This window comes from Xenopus laevis, chromosome 2L, assembly GCF_017654675.1.
Source record: "Xenopus laevis strain J_2021 chromosome 2L, Xenopus_laevis_v10.1, whole genome shotgun sequence".
NCBI classification, from domain to species: domain Eukaryota; kingdom Metazoa; phylum Chordata; class Amphibia; order Anura; family Pipidae; genus Xenopus; species Xenopus laevis.
The window spans coordinates 99,114,381-99,131,767 of NC_054373.1; the positions used below are offsets into that span (position 1 = coordinate 99,114,381).

The 17,387-nt window shown below is 36.1% G+C and overlaps 1 protein-coding gene across 2 annotated transcripts; it reads right to left on the bottom strand.

Moving 5' to 3' along the window:
- Nucleotides 1–774: 774 nt before the first annotated feature.
- On the bottom strand, nucleotides 775–17,355 carry prr11.L (proline rich 11 L homeolog). Of its 2 annotated transcripts, none has more exons than XM_018246895.2 (10): nucleotides 17,024–17,355; nucleotides 12,343–12,443; nucleotides 9,187–9,331; nucleotides 7,846–7,968; nucleotides 6,346–6,606; nucleotides 5,944–6,033; nucleotides 5,596–5,708; nucleotides 5,452–5,514; nucleotides 5,042–5,138; nucleotides 775–2,502 (listed from the first exon to the last, which is right to left on the bottom strand). In XM_018246895.2, exons 2-10 carry the CDS (start codon nucleotides 12,438–12,440, stop codon nucleotides 2,431–2,433), a joined length of 1,062 nt encoding a protein of 353 aa, XP_018102384.1. In that variant the 5' UTR covers nucleotides 12,441–12,443; nucleotides 17,024–17,355; the 3' UTR covers nucleotides 775–2,430. The 2 variants fall into 2 exon arrangements, with proteins under 2 accessions (XP_018102384.1, XP_041438171.1); XM_041582237.1 differs by lacking the exon at nucleotides 17,024–17,355 and adding an exon at nucleotides 12,751–12,831.
- Nucleotides 17,356–17,387: the final 32 nt, after the last annotated feature.

Consider the following 17,387-nt stretch of genomic DNA (forward strand, 5'->3'; position numbering starts at 1 on the left):
TAGTTTTCAAGAGTTAATGAAAATAGCTGCTTTAAACAAAATATTGAAGTATTCATTACCATATAACATGCTGTGTTTATCACATATAAGAACATGCCTAGTGCGGGGCAACATACCAACCAGTCAGATATTAGCTTTATTAGCTTCGATTTGTATTTCACAAGCAATCCAATAGCAACTAACTGCATAAAGAACTGCTGTTGTTACAGAGCTTTAAGCGACGTACACAGACTTGAAGTCAGAGCTGGTAATATAGAACACAGAAGATAAAGAATAACGTGACCACTATTTCAACAATTGGCAGCAAGAACCAAAAACAACCTGTTGTATTTCTCAAGTCATAATCTTGATCTCTTACTTTACGATGGTGGATCTGCAGTTGAAAATGCCACACAATAAAATAAATAAGTCTCATAAGTTTCAAAACTGTGGGGTTGATCCCAGGAGGGCATATGCTCTTGAATACTCAAACTGTAGCAAAGTTAATTGTCTTGCCAATGCGTTTATCAGTTGCCTTATAAGTAGTGGAGGCGTGACTAAACGTTATGCCTCAAGAAGAAGTCCAAGGAAACTGTAGCACACTGATCCAGTTTGTAGTGTAAAGAAAAGTGCTTTTATTGGCTCAAAGTAGACATCAAAAGTTTGGCAACGTTTCAGGCCACACTGGACCCTCTATCAAGCCTAATCGTTATGCCTCAAGAAGAGTCCAAAATCAAAAAGTGTAGAAACCCCCCATTTAAGCCCTTGAACAAAGAATCATAAACGAAAGCTAGATGGATTTTACATTAGCAGCATTTAATGTGTGCTGTCAAAAGAGAACATAACAAAACATAGAACAAGACAAATAATGCAGTACACAGATATAACACTTACAAAGACACTTATAATACAGGCTTTTATAAAACAATATAATGGGCAGTAGTCTGTGGCTTTACATTCACTTTCTGAAGCAGCAAAACCAAGACTTATCTGCTTATAAAATTATATAAATGTATCCAAAAAATAGTTATGATTATTTGTAGCACTTCCTTTGATGTTTTCTATTACTTAGACCAGCAAAAGTGTCAAAGTGATAAAAGTAAGGCTACAGATAATGTAAGGTAGCATTTTAGCATGCTTAATACTCAAAAAGATGCATTTCAGTCTTTTCTTTGTTTAAATATTGCTCTAGGAAATAACATATTTATCCAACAATTGAAATAACCAGTACTAACACTGCAGTCTTACATTCTTCCCTAGGCTTGTTTTAATGATTGTGTTTAGACAACTGTCACAAGATCACAAGAGCAACATACACACAAGAGAGAAATGATTGTAGGCATCCTCTCTAATTGCTATTGGCTAATAGCAATCTCATTGGCACATACAACCAGATATTGGTTTAGTGGAGATTCGCCATAAGCACCACACTATGTAAACAGGGTGGCTGAATATAGATGCATGAGTGGTCAGGCTTAGTCTTGTTATACTTCCTCTTTAAAACTAAGGCAGTCAGTTATTGGCAATGTAACCAACTGACTCAGTTACAGAGGGAATCCAGATATAAATGCTCATCAGGCTAAATAGCTATGGTGCACCTAACCGAAGGATAGTGGTTCTCCACGAAATTTGGTAACAAACCATTGTGTAGCTTTCACACTCTTTCCTGGTATTTCCCTGGTTTTATTGATTTCCTTTTAAACAAAGTGCTGTTTTTAATTTCAGTGGTTCTTAGAGAAAATACCAGAACATTGCAAAGAAGACCCGCATGTTGCAAAAAAGAGAATGAAACTAGAACAAAAAAAGGGAGTCACTTTTTGCTGAAGTCCAATCCTCTCCTTGGAAACCGGTATATATTTCTTCCTGATGAAGGGAGGGTTTCCCCCCGAAAAGTTGATACTGGTAGCAAAATAAAAGGGGTTAACTCCCCGACTGCATAACCTTGTGTGTGTGCGGATCTGTCATTGAACGATTATTTTTCATAAGGCAATAAAGTAAAAGGGCCAAGCATATTTTAAATTAGGCAAAGCAATGGTAGCTGCCATATTGTTTTTTGCACATAATAAAACAGTACAGCTTACAAGAGTTTGTTGCTGGAGGTTTATGATACACTGTTATCCTTTAAATTTGCAGACAGGTTTATCCAGCTGAAACCCTGTCCCTATAGATGCCTATAAGTAATCAATGAATGATGAATTACCAAGATCAAATTAATTGTTAATATTCAGACAGTTATCCCCAGCTGCTTATAAACCATATTAAATGTTTAATAGCACCACTCATATTAAAAACATTTTTTTCTTCAAAAACAGAATCCTGAAGTGGCATAGGCAATCCATCAACTGAATCAATACTGAGATTATTAAAAAATATATATATACATAACAGTTTTAAAAATAGTACAGTAATAGTGCAAACAGTAGCACGTCTTTGGAGAAAAAGCAAGTGGCTTTAAGGCAACTCTTCAAAGCTTCTGTTTCCTGGAGATGATCGCAATGGAGATGGGCTTTTTGGATGAGCCATCTGCAAAACATATTTTATTGAACATACTCTTTAAAGACTCAGTTAAATTTACATTTACAAATAATGTTAACGCTATTTTAAAATATGAGATGCAATTTATGCTTTTTATGCTTGGCTATAGCCTAGTTGGCTGCAGTAAGCTACCTACTGTGTGTGGCTCATAGGTATTTTGTTTTCAGGGACAGAACAAATCTAGAGTGACAAGAAGGGAAAATACCTTAAAGGGGTGGTTCACCTTTAAGTTAACTTTTAGTATGTTATAGAATGGCCAATCCTAAGCAATTGTTCAATTGGTCTTCATTATTTATTTTCTATAGCTTTTTAAGTATTTGTTTCCTTCTTCTGAGTCTTTTCAGCTTTCAAATGGGGGGGGGGGGTGTCAGTGACCCCATCTAAAACCAAATGCTCTGTAAGGCTACAATGTATAGTCAATGCTACTTTTTATTACTCACCTTGCTATTCAGGCCTCTCCTAGTCATATTCCTGATCATATTCTGATCAATACATGGTTACTAGCAGGGTTGGACTGGAGCCTTAAGGGCCCACCATGGCTGCAAAAGGTAGGGTCCTCCTGGCATTCCCCGACCTCCAATTCCCATCTCCATCATGCGCATCGGCACCATCGGCCCAGTCCGACCCTGGTCGCTAGGGTTAACTGGACCCTAGCAACCAGATTACTGAAATTGCAAACTGGAGAGCTGCTGAATAAAAAGCTAAATAACTCAAAAACCCCAAATAATAAAAAATTAAAAACCAATAGAAAATTGTCTTTACATCATACTAAAAGTTAACTCAAAGGCGAACAACTCCTTTGAAGGGTTGGTTCACCTTTAAAGGAGAAGGAAAGCTACAGAGGCATTTTATTGCCAATAGATTAGCTGCAATAGTGCAAGCTAGAACACTATATTTATTCTGTAGAATTTTTTACCATACCTGAGTAAAAAGCTCTAGAAACTCTCTGTTTGTTTAGGATAGGAGCTGCAGTATTATGTGGTGTGACATCACTTCCTGCCTGAGTCTCTCCCTGCTCTGGGCTCAGATTACAGTAGAGAAGGGAGGGGGGGAAGAGGAGCAAACTGAGCATGCTCTTGCCCAGGGCAATGAGGTTTAAGATGAAAACAGGAAGTCTGATACAGAAGCCATGTATACACAATAGAAGGAAAGAAATGCAGTGTTTCTTTTGACAAGGGACTCAGAGCAACATTACTTTGGGGATTTACTGGTATATTTAGATGGGCCTTTCTGATAAGGCTTACTTAGTTTTAACCTTTCCTTCTCCTTTAAGTTAATTTCTAGTATGTTATAGAATGGCCAAATCTAAGCAACTTTTCAGTTGGTTTTCATTATTTATTTATCTGACACTTTCCAACTTTCAGATGGGGGTTACTGACCCCCATCTAGAAACAAATTCTCTGTAAGGCTACAAATTTATTGTTATTGCTTTTTATTACTCCTATTTCTACTTTGGCCATCTCCAATTCATATTCCAGTCCCTTACTCATAAGCAACCAGACCGCTGAAACTGCAAACTGAGGAACTACTGAATAAAGAGCTAAATAACTCAAAAACCACAAATAAAATACCACTCTCTATATTATACTAAAAGCTAACTCAAAGGTAAACAACCCCTTTAAGTTATATCAATTAACTCTACAATATCTAGTTTTGCTTCTTACTCTTCTCATGGATGTACACAGTTGCAAAGTTACAACTTTGTTAGGCAGATGAGGGTCTACTCTAGATAGTTTCTAATTTAACTTTATTAATACTGCAAGCTGCACTCCAGCAGTGAGGAATTAACATTTGGCAAAGGATGAACTATGATACGTGTCTTGAAAAAAAACTTTTTTTTCCTCTCATCTGGCTGTATGCGAACAAGTTATACAATAAAAGACAAGAAACACACTGTTTAGAAGCAGGTATAATTGTCGATTTGCTTTAAAATTACTGTACATTATAAGGAATAAATTATATTCATAGAACTTTCTCTCACTTAGGTTTCATTGACATAGAAAGGGGCAGCTCCTTGTTCAATTGGTGTTTAAGGACTACTGCTTGTGCTGAACCTTATGCCTATTTTTTTTAATAAAAAAAAAACTATAATTTAAGGCAGTCATTTTTGCAGTGAAAACATGCAATCCTAATCCAATATAAAATAATTAAACATTTCAATGTTGAAACATGACCCAGTTGTGAAGACAAAAGATGAAAATGCTGTTGTAGCATATACCAATAATACTATTATTCATAGAAATTTTGAAAGCAATGCATAACAAATACTACTTTAAAAAGTGGTTACATCTACAAATAATTTTAAAACCACTAAAAAAAACTTTAATAATAGTATATTGGAAAGTTGCTTAGAATTATATTTTTTCTTTCATTATCCTAAAAAGTTTTTGGTTGGAGGACCTCTGTAAAAAAGGCTTTTTCACGCCAAATCACAATTTATATCCAAATAGAAATGCTTAATGAGATATACAGCAATGATTTTGGGGAAAGAGTTTTATGACAACACAAATAAATTATGACAACTTGCCTGAAATTTCTGCCTAAGAGCCTTTGTCATTAATGGGTTCAGCCCGGTGCCATTCTCTTTGTTATCTCTGTTATACAGTGGTGTTCCTCCAGGACTCCTGTAAGCAAATCACACATTTTAGGTCCTTTTGCCTGTAATTTCAGACAAGCTGTAAAAATCTAAAATGCAAAACCATTAAGTGATCCCCAGAATTATGTTTACGATTGGCAGTATCTAATGAAACTCTTCTGGCCACCTTTAATAATGTTACTGTATCAGACACATAGAAAAAAATCTTCCAAACTTGCTGCTTAATAAATACAGACCCTCTGCAAACCTTAAATATCTCTAGGGATAATCCCTGGAAATGAGCATTTCATAGACATAGCCCTCGCTGTTTACAGAAAATTATGAAATATCTCATGAATTACCTCACCATGTTGACCTTCTTAAGTCGTCTTCTTAAGTCTAATGGGCTACAATTTGAAGCTTCTCTGTAGATGTTAATAAAAGGCAAGTATTAATATGCAACATTATTATTTGTTGTGTGACACTTTCATTCAATTTGTTCTTACTTGAAAATGTTTGCTAGTCGACGAGGCACCATCTTTGAAGCCATTTTCAGATTTAATCCCTGCAACTCAGACAGAGAAACAGGTGGAAGTCCTGTTTTCTGATCTAATCCATCCTTTAAGAAATAATAATACTATTAAGTCCCCTTTTTCATATGGTTCTATCAGTTTGGGAAAATACAGAAACACAATTAATTATGTTATCTGTCAAAAACAAAATGTACAGTGTGCTTATTTACATTAACTTTATATATGTGACCCAACATTCTATGGATGTGCAAATGAGTTTATGTTGTGAATCTGCGGTAAAAGGAACATTAGCAGGATTAAGGGAAAAAGAACTATATTTACAGTTTGTAAATCTTTTGTTTTCTTTAATCTGACATTAAGAATGTCTTTAAGTCTTATCTGAACAGGTCCACTTTGTCTCAAGGGGTCGTCCTGGAAATAAAAACACAGAAAACAACAAATTCTAAAATTAGACATAGATGCCAATGACGGATTTTAAAAATCCATAACAATCAATTTCTAGATTTGCTGGTCAAGCATTACAATAAAAACACACATTAAAATATATTTACAGGTAATGAAAAGCAGTAAGCCAATATGAATCCTGTTTATAGAACATAGGAAAGTATTATCAACATATTTTAATGAAAACCTACCTGCTGGGTAATTGTAACAGAACCACACATAAAAAATAGCTAAACAGTGTACACAGTTCCTAAGAATAATTATACAGGAATATCTCACCTTAATTATTTTGGCACTTTCCGTTTTTTCCCGAACAAGAGAAGACTTTTTTAGTGGAAAGGATGTCGCAAGAACTGGGGGTGGTGGAGGCGGTAAAGGAGGGGCAGGAGGTGGTGGCAGGGGTGGTGGCAGAGGAGGATGTAAGGTTGGGGTACTTTGGTTGGCTGTCTCAGAATGGAGAGGTATGATAGGAGTGATGGTTTTAGAATTGCCACATCTACAACAGGTGTTATCTGTCAAGCTGGTTTCATGTATTTTATTCTGAAATAAAAACAATGTTCATTCAATAAATAAAGCCACAGTACTAGAAAAACATTTCACTGAAGATGCAAAGCAAGTTGCAGGAAAAAAAAAGTCCCTGTGTAAAATGTATAGTGAAGGAGTCGAATCAGATGAAAATACATGTAGAACTGATCAGACCAGGGATGACTGTGACATACTTGACCAGCTTGAATTTATTGCAATATATGGACAAAATCCGATTTTTGGTAACTTACTGCACAAGCCCCCATATGTAATAAAAGGCACTATGTTTGCCCAGGAGCAGTAACCCATAGCAATCAATAAGATGTTTGCTTTTAAACAGGTGACCAGTAAAGGCTACCTGCTGATTAGTTGCTATGGGTTACTGCTCCCGGGTAGTGCCTTTTATTACATAAAGGTCTTAAAGGAACAGTTCAGTGTTAAAAATAAATAAAAACTGTGTAAATAGATAGGCTGTGCAAAAAAAAAAAAAACGTTTCTAATATAGTTAGTTAGCCAAAAATGTAATGTATAAAGACTGGATGTGTAACATAATAGCCAGAACACTACTTTCTGCTTTTCAGCTCTATAACTCTGAGTTAGTCAGTGACTTGAAGGGGGGCCACATGGTACATATCTGTTAAGTGAGTTTGCAATTGATCCTCAGCATTCAGCTCAGATTCAAAAGCAACAGATATGACCCATGTGCCCTCCCTCAAGTCTCTGGTTACCCTGGCTACCAGGCAGTAACCAATCAGTCAGTGTAAACCAAGAGAGCTGAAAAGCAGGCAGTAGTGTTCTGGCTACTGTGTTACACATCCAGTCACACCAGCCTTTATACATTACATTTTTGCCTAACTTACTATATTAGAAACATTTTTTATTTTGCACAGCCTATCTATTTACCCAGTTTTTATTTTTAAACTAAACAATTCCTTTAAAGAGTATGACAGCCCAAATAAAATTTTTTACCTAAAAAAAGAAAACATGTCTAAGCATATTTGCAATATTCTTACTTACAAATTCTCTATGGTTTTTAAGCTATTTGTATATGTATTGCTATTGAAAAACAGTGATTGTTCCTTTCTATTCTCTGCCCTGATGGCTCAGAGTCAGACTGTTGATACAATGTAAGACAAGGCAGCTAATTAACATTAAAGCTGATTAACATTAATCTTTCTAAACAGCATTTCATGACAGACTGTCCACTGTCCACCATGAAATTCTGACTGGGCTGGAATAGGATTGGATACTCACAGCAAATGAGGTCTGCAACATGGAAAACTCTGCTTCAAGTTTCTGCAGTCGCTGTCTAAGAGCTCGGAGTTCCCGATGGTAGATGATTGGTGGGAATATTGTATTCTTTACCAACAAAAGGTGCTGCCAATAACAAATATACATGTTTCATATCACAAGAGCTACAAACCCAACAATGCTACTGAAATATAATCACATCATTATTATTATTAGACATGAAATATGTGCACAATTGATGCAAATTAATTTTAATTTCCTGCGATTACACTGGATAGCTATATGTTAAGAGTTTTACATGCGGCAATCACCATAGCTGCAAATGTAAAAGATATTCCATGCATGAAAAAACGTGTATTGACCTTGGAAAACTAATTTTATCTGTTAGCTAAAATATACAGATTACTAACTCAGCTAATTATAGGGAAGTTAGTGTGCAACCAATCCAGAAATATATTTTATTTTTTTAATCAAAAGAGTAGGCAGAACATAATTTCAGCACAAGTTTAATTTATTTTGCACATGTTGAAAACTTGTATCATACCTCCCAACATTTTGGAAATGCCTATTTTCCATTGCATGCCTATTTTTATGGTCACACCCCATAATTACCATGTCCATTTTACAACATTTGGCAGGTCATGAAAGTTTGACCACATTTCTGTGGTTTTTATGTGTGATTACAGTTTTGCTAATGAAGTTGAATTGCCCTTTAAAGGAACAGTAACGTCAAAAAATAAAAGTGTTTTAAAGTAATGAAAATATAATGCAGTGTTGCCCTCCACTGGTAAAACTGATGTGTTTGCTTAAGAAACACTACTATTGTTTATATAAATAAGCTGCTGTGTAGCCATGGGGGCAACCATTCAAAGGAGAAAAAGCTCAGGTTACACAGCAGATTCTTCTTATCTTATATTGTTACAAAAGTACCTAAGTATCTATTCTGGGCTCTCTGTTAAAAGCCAATTAAGTTAGAAATGTTGTTTCTTTTTATGGCTGTTCAGTGCAGGAGATCAAAGAGAAAGTAGGGACATTTCAGGAACAAACCCGGAACTGCGGGCTGAGCTGTCAAAATCGAGACTGTTCTGCTCAAAACAGGACAGTTGGGAGGTATGCTGTATACTCAGTCTGGAGTAATACATACTAACTGTGCATCAAGTGAGCATTTAGTGTGAAATGTTTCTCTGCTTGAATTAGGAGATTATGTATCTTTACAGTGGCTCTCTGCTAGGGCAGAAGACAATGGTTATTCAATAACCTAAAAAGATACCAGAAAATATTGCAAATTAAAAAATTGTTGTTTATGCAGCATATTGAGTTTAAAGAATGCAAGCATTAGCAAACCTTTTTTACTCTGTTGTGACTCCACCAGTACAAAGAAAGAAATGCATTCACTAGAAAATTCCCTGTGTTTTGAAGGCTAATGAAACTGCCAACCAGAAGCAGATTTAGATGCCAGGAACCACTTGTTACGACTTGATCTGGAATCCTGCAAAGTAGCAAAGAATGCAACCAATTTAAACGATGGATTCTAAATTAAAGAGCATGTTTAGGAGAACAATATAACTTCACATAGAAAATACACATCAAAAATCATTTACAAATTGAATGCAGACACGCAGATAGTATCCAATCATCAATAACCTTTGGTAATTTTAATACAGATAGGATAATGATAGTACAGACATGGTTGCTATGAGTTATTGCTCTGACAAGTGTTTGTATCCTTGTCTTTGGAAATATACTCTGCACATGATATTGACTTTAAATGTGAGAATGCAATATAAATGATGTTGTGTAGGTTTGTGTACAGAATGTTCTGTGCACAATTAATGAGCAAGTTGTCACAAACTATACATAGCTAACAGTTGCACATTGAACCTTGACATACCTTAGACACAAATACCTAGTGCTGCTGAACGGATGACTATGGTGAATGTCTCAGGTGTGGCTTGTATTATACCAGCACCCACTCATATGTATGTTTACTTATAATGTGTATTTAACCCTTTGACTGATAGGGATTTGGTCTAGCTGCAGTACCTGTTGCAGTAAACATGCGGAGTGGAACAGATCAAAGTGCAACAAAGAAAAGTACATGTTACAGCTACAGCAGTTATGTCCCTGACAGCTGACACCATATAATGTATGTTCTACAACAGGCAAGTGGCTAAGGCAAATTGATAGTTATTATTACAAAACGGACATTTTCACGAAATGTGACAATTAAAAATAAAAGTGATGATGGGGTTTCTAACGCTTATGTATGTTAAATAACATAAATAGAAACTTTTTATTTTCCTTCTAAAATGAACAGTTAAAAGAAAGAACAATTACGGAAGGAGGTTTAGTTAGTTGATATTGAAGAACATAAAGGCCTAACAATTCCCTCTGAGTGATATAGAATGCCAGCTCAAAGGGTTTTGTACATCATGGACTACATAGCTTAATATAAACACACATTGTCCTCAAAGGGAAGAACAGAAATCAATCAAATGCACAAAAGTATGCTTCTGTCATGACATTTCATTCGATTTAACAAGGTAGCCACTGGTAACACTGCAGATGGAACCTAATGTAGTGGCATCTATCGTATCTCAGGGCACTGGTAAGGCCTGACCGTTTCTTTGTGGATTTGCAGCTTTTTTCCCAATAAATAAAAACCCACAAAAAAACACAACTACATTTAAATGTAATGCAGTTTTAGTCTACAATTTAAACATTTGTGGGTTTGCTAAAAATTTTCTGGGAAAGTTGCAGTGACAATAGTTGGCTGTTCTCAGCATTTTGTCTTGACAACTATTCGTTGTGACACCTTGTAAATAAACACATTTTCATTTTTAGTGTTCCCTGTTAAATTATAAAATGTGAGAAGGATTGAGATAAAAAGGATTTGCTTCTGTTAATGCCACTGACCCTGATCAATGAATGGTGAGACAAAACTGGGATAAGGCTCAAGCTTTGGTGCTGACCTTGATGTATGGCATCTTGACCTTGATGTATGGCATCTGACAGATCAACTTGCAGGCCCAGAGGTCAGTTACCATACAAGAGGCAATACATGGTATGGACACCTTTCTATTGTTCTGCTCATTTGGGCCAACAGCTAAAACAGTCTGAAAAGCCTTGCTCTTCACTTCCTTGTATGCCAGTGCACCATGTATTGGGCAAAACGGTACATCAACAAATGAAGAGAACACACTTGCCCGATCAACGAACCAACTAGAGCTGTGGAGTCTGACGCAATATTGGGTATCTGGAGTCGGAGCTGGAGTCTCCAAAAATCTACAGACTCCAACTCCCAGCGTCGGATTGGGCACGGAGGTCCCACCTGGGCTGGGACCCCGCCTGGCAGCCACCAGGGCCCCCTTCCAGACTTCCAAACTGCACCCCCCACGCACATGCGCTCCATCGCACCACATTGCGTAGGTTGCGTACCAAGTGTATATCTGTTTAACAGGGCAGACCATCAGAATTTTTTTTCCCTGTGTTCAGTCGGCCCAGTCCGACCCTGCCAACTCCTAATAACCTTAAATCGCAATAAAAAATACAATATGCAGTGCCCTAGTTCACTGATAATAGTCATAATAAAGTACCTCTCTATATATGAATAAAGCCCAGTGTGAAGTCCAGCTGAACTGCCATTCATACAACATTTTAATCTGGAGTATACAAGCACTGAAAATAATCATATCAGATTTAAGAGCTTCTATGAATTACCAAAAATTACCAACAGATGTGGTTTATATTTTTATTAAATATTAAAGTTGTTTAAAATTTTTCTAAATGCTAATGCTATTTCCTTATACTTTATAACCTCTTTATAAAAACAATATGTTTAATCTTTAGGTTTAAGGAATGTTTGTAGTTTCTAGAATAAATAAAAAGCCACAATGATATAGGCTTAGTTATTGATTTAGACCCAAACTTCGTGTTGGCAGTGACAGGCTTGGATGCCAATAGGGTAGTGCACCAACTTCCTAGCCAGTAGTTCTTTGGTTTGTTCCCAAAAGCAGATATCATCTTCATAAAGCTTTAAAATGGCTGAGCTTTGGTAGTGATACAATGTCTTGTATGTTGTGTTGTTTTAATCAACATGGAAAATACATTAGTATATTAAAGTCGGAGGTACCATAAACTGACTCACAGCCCTGGAACCAACCAATAACCACAGAACATAGATATCAGTCAAAATTGCAAGAACACAATACGCATACTGAATAATATAGTAAACTTTTGGGACGTAATTAATTCTTGCCTACCCAAGATCCAGAGCTAGCCTTTGGCAAGGAAGCACTGTTTATGGCAGCATTCAAGAACACGTTTCTCAGCTAGCACAATTAAATGTAGACATAGTAGACAAACAAATGCATAATCAGTTCATTCCATATGTCTTAAAGATAATATTTAACTCTAGCCTACATACACAATTGACAAAAAGTTATTACAAAATACAAATAAAGGTTTTATTAGACATTTGAATCAACATATAGATCTTACAGTGTTTGGCTGGGTCTTGAACAATTAGATTTCTTCACTTGCCACAGTTTCTTTCTGTGTTTTCCTGGTCTCCTTCTTGCTTGTATAAATTTTGCCATTTTCTTGACAAAAAAATAATAAATAAGCATGATTTTAAAAAAGTAATATTTTTTAGCATTTACAAAACAAAATTATTCTAGAGGTCTTGTACATTTCTAAGAAGCTTAAGCAGCAGTTTTTATTTTCCACTAACAAAGCATGAACAATATATTGCTTATGTACAAAGCTAAGCTGTTGCTAGGTTTTGTACAATATTCTGCTATTTGGCCTCAAGCCAGCTCTGAAGAGAGCACATATATACATTTAAATTAGAGAGTCACATTGTTAAATGTTAGAAATTAAAAATGAACTTATTTTTGCCAAGCTTACCTCTAGCTTAATAATGTCAAAGAGAAAATTGGCATGCAAAACCACAACTGATCTGCTCATAAACATGCATCTTTCAGTTACATTTTAAAAAATTAAAAATACCGGTATGCACAGGTTAGAGTATAATTGGCACATCTTGGTTTCATATGTAAGAACTTATATAAAGCTTTAGTTGGATGCGATCAGCCAAATAAAAAGATAACTGCTGTATTTCATTCTGAAGCAAAGACAGCAAATATCATGACTTCATTTTAAGCACAGTATATCCTACTGCTGTCAAACTTTCTCCTTCCACAGGTAAGTTGATATAAAGCGGTTAATCAGCACAATTTGGCTAGCTGGGGGAGGGACTTATGGACACACAGTTTAGTGTAGGCCTGTGAACAACACATAAATAGGAAGAAATGGCAGGCAGGATTTGTTGTACAAACCAGCCATAATCTATTACACTTAAAACTTGGGCTTCCAGATATTGCTGGACTAAAATGTCCAAAATCCTTCAACACATAATTAAGGGTTAAAGGGTGTTGGGAGGCCATCAACACCTGGGGACTCCAGATAATAAAATAAATAATAAAATAAAATATGGAACTATAGGATCACACAAGACTGAAACTGTCTCCAAAGCAGCCTTTACAGATGAATTATTGGGAAATTGATTGAGTGGATTACTTGTGATGCCCATGTAGACCAACTGCAAATGACAAACATGGCCTGATACAATCTTCAGCCTAATGGATTTTCTGATCAGTTATGTCAATATGTAAATGAGAACTTGTCAGATACAACCAATATACAACCAATAACTACCTATGTTTGTGCACCTTTAAGAATGGTAAGATACAAATTTACTACAGGCACAACCATTTCCTAAAACTGAAGTTGGGGGATCAGTGAATCTGACTCGCCATTCAATTTTGTATTGCAGAAACAATATACATTCCTGGTCATAAGCTGGCTCAAGATCTAGATCAAGCATGTCAGTGACCTGAGAACCAGAATCACGGGACTTCAATGGTGTCATTATCCCTGCCCCTCAGATTTTACACTATTCATGGTGTCTATAACCTGCCACTAACTAGAGAAAGCCAGCACCAGGACAAGCCATGTACTGTTAGGTACTATGAAGGTTGCAACTTTTTTTTGCAATCGTGTGTGTGGGTTTTTTTTTTATTGTGGTGGTGAGCTTTGTGAAAACAAGTGATCAAATTGCAATCATTATTGTCTATGCACCAACAGAATTAAACCACGATAATATACAATATAACTGCTTCATAGAATTCATAATAAAGTGGCTGTTCACCTTCCATCACTTTATTTCAACACTGATTTCAGATTGTTCACCAGAAATACTTTTTTCAATAAGTTTTTATTTTCTATTTATGGACATTTTTCTAATACTGAAGTTTAAAGTTTAATTTTACACCTTCTTATGTCTTTCTAAACAAGCCGGGGGGGGGGGGATTCTCTGACCCAGTATATTGTATTGTATATACATTAGTTGATACATTTGTTATCTTTGACCCTGATGAGCAGATTTCCTGATGTTCATTAAAAGAGTGGTTCCTCTTTAAAGGGGTGGTTCACCTTCAAACAACTAGTTGGTTTCCGATAGATCACCAGAAATAACTTTTTTCAAATGACTTTTTTCATATTTTCTATATGTGACTGTTTTTCTAATATTTAAGTGTAAAGAATAATTTTTCACCTCTGGGAGGGGGTGTCGACCCTGTATGTAAACTGTTCTAAATTGATACATTTAGTTGATACATTTGTTATTTTGTCCCTGCTGAGCAGAATCTCTGAGTTTCATTATAGGCAGCTGTTAAAATTGAAACAATAGTTGCTAATACTCCAGAGATGCTGCTGAGAAATGTATCAACTAAATGTTGCAAAATTGTAACAGTTTAGAGTCTGCGCCTGAATTACTGAGCTGCCAGGCTCAAACACCAGAGACACGAACATTTAACTTTAAACTTAGATTTTGGCAAAACAGTAAAAAATAAATAATGGAAAGTAATTTTTAGTATGTTATAGAACAGCTGATTCTTCACAACTTTTCAATGGTCTTCATTGTTTATTTCTTATAGCTTTTTAATTTTTCACTTTTTAATCTTTTCAGTAGCCAAAGCAACTGCTCTGGGTGGCTACAATTTTATTGTTATTGCAAATTTTTATTACTTACTTTTCTATAGATATTCCAGTCTCTCAGTTTAAATACTAGCAACATATACTTCTGAAATTCCAAACTGAAGAGCTGCTGAACAAAAAGCTAAACAATTGCAAAAGTACAGAAAATATGAAGACCAATTACAAATGGTCTCAGACTATCAAGCTCTATGACAAGTTAATTTTAAGGTGAATGACCTTAATTGCAACTGTTGTAATTTATACAATAGTTGCTAATAATCCACAAATGCTGCTGAGAAATGTATCAATGAATGTAGCAAACTGTAATAGTTCAAAGTCTGCTTCTGCTTTATTACAGATCAGCCAGATTGAAACACCAGGAGGAACATTAAAGGGTAACTCCGGCTTCCAAACTAAAATTTGATAAAGAGGCCCACTAAAAACAGAAACCCCTAATATACTCACATTTACCTGTTTCTTCAAAAAAGTATGAATAAATGTCATTTTCTATGCTAAAATTCAGCTGTTTAACAGTTCTCTTTCTGCATCATTTGAAATCCTGGCAGGGAAGGAGGGACTAAACACTGATGTTGCAAATTGTAACAACTTCTCCACAGCTTACAGACAGCATGCAGGAACTACATAACCCACAATGCATTGCACTGTGATGTTCTGTTCCTTTTTGAAATCATGTGTGCAGGGAATTGTGGGGTTTGGAGGATGCAGGCTAACAACAGCTGGCTGTTGATACAAAGTAACAGTAGTCAGACAGCTCAGCAAAGTAGTCACAGAGATCAGCAGGAGAGCAGGGGCCTAGGCTTAGGGAACTGCCAGAAACCATTAAAAATCATGTCTGCATATTTTTTAATTGATGTATATTGCAAAGTTGCTTGACATTTACCATTGTGATTATAGATTTCCTCAATTTTCAGATTTTGTCTGCTGGTAACTTCACTAACCTTACAAGTTTGTAAATATTAAGTTCCTTAGTGCTCAGGTGATGGATCTCTAGGAGATTACATAAGAGGATCAATAGAAGGGAAAGGTAGGTGCTGCCAAGTCACTTCCTGGCCTGATAATGCATACACACAACTGTCATCAACTGAGCAGATTTTCTGTCCTGACACAAACTATGATCTGATGGGAATCACAGGACAAATGGATGAAACTTCTACTTGAGGGCCCCAAAGCTGCAGTGGCGGTCAGCAACTAAGATTTAAAGCAACTTAATTACCTAATAAATACACTCTATTGTAAAGTCACAGTTCAGTATTAAGAGCTCATTTCTACCCAATGAATCAAGCTTAGTGCTTTGATGTGCTAATGTCAGTTTTCATTTGTTAATAGTCCTTGAGCCACTCAACATGTGGATCTGTTGATGCTTGTTAAGGTGGGAGAGGCGGGCTTGCAAATAAAATGATTAGAGTCCTAAAACATTAAAAAAATATTATAACTTGACCCAAAAACTACATTTTCAACAGTACTTTATTGTAATGTAATCGTACAGAAGTAACTAGCACATTGTGAATATTGTAAAAATAACATTACAATCATTTTTCAATACACAACAATAACCGTGTAATGCTATGCAAGTAATTGTATAGTAATGTAATTCTACTGTAATTTCAGCAGGTTTTTTTTTTAAATGTACTACTCCTGAAAGCACTACTTGTCCATATGTTTATATTCTCTGTACTCTTGCTTCTGACTCAACATAGTCCTATATACTGCTAGGAGAACTGACTGCTGCATTGTTTCACAAGTAAGAACCAGCGGACAGAAAGGGATAAAATAAACACTGTTTTCAAGTGCAGTTACATTTGCAAATAATCACAGACAATATTTCATGGCATGTCTCATATACAAAATAGTTATTGTCTGGACTTCCCATTTATATTAAATCGAGATTATATAATACCTCCTGATGCTTGCTATGCGACATGCAGCTAAAATGATTAGCAATCAATGCAATTCGTCATGCATGTGGATATTGTTTCTAGTGAATAAGACAACTCTAACATCAAAGTAATTTGAAGCGAAACTATTGCTTAATGAGAGGAGGGTTGAATGACATAAGTTGCAGTTCTGTGACATTCTGATCGCAAAGAAAAACATTCTTTGGAATCTTTGCATCGGTACTTACCGTACAACTGGTGGCAGGAAGCCGCTCCCATTCATCTATTAGTCAGGCCACCAAAAGACAACACTACCAAATTCAAAATCGCTGCGCAACCCGCCTACCCAATCAGATGCCGGCATTCTGCGCATCATCCCGCCTTACTTCCGCCACATTGATCTGGGATTGGGTAACAAGAAAGAACATGAACCAATCAAAAGCCACGCCACGACTCTGCATGGATGCGTTCGGAATATTACTAACCAATCAACATTTCACATTTAGCACATTCCATTTACTTATGTGATTAAAGCGCAAAAGACGCTTTAAGCACCAATAATAGGGCAGAGGCGGGATACTGAACTACCAACCACGCCGAACGGCTTGGCTT

Coding starts and splice junctions, on each gene's coding strand:
- prr11.L (XM_041582237.1), bottom strand. CDS start 12,816: ATGTTTATGAGCAGATCAGTTGTGGTTTTGCATGCCAATTTTCTCTTT. Junction 5,139..5,451: donor AAGAAGGTCAACATGGTGAG/GTAATTCATGAG, acceptor ATTTGCTTACAG/GAGTCCTGGAGGAACACCAC. Junction 2,503..5,041: donor CTCTTAGGCAGAAATTTCAG/GCAAGTTGTCAT, acceptor TATGTTTTGCAG/ATGGCTCATCCAAAAAGCCC.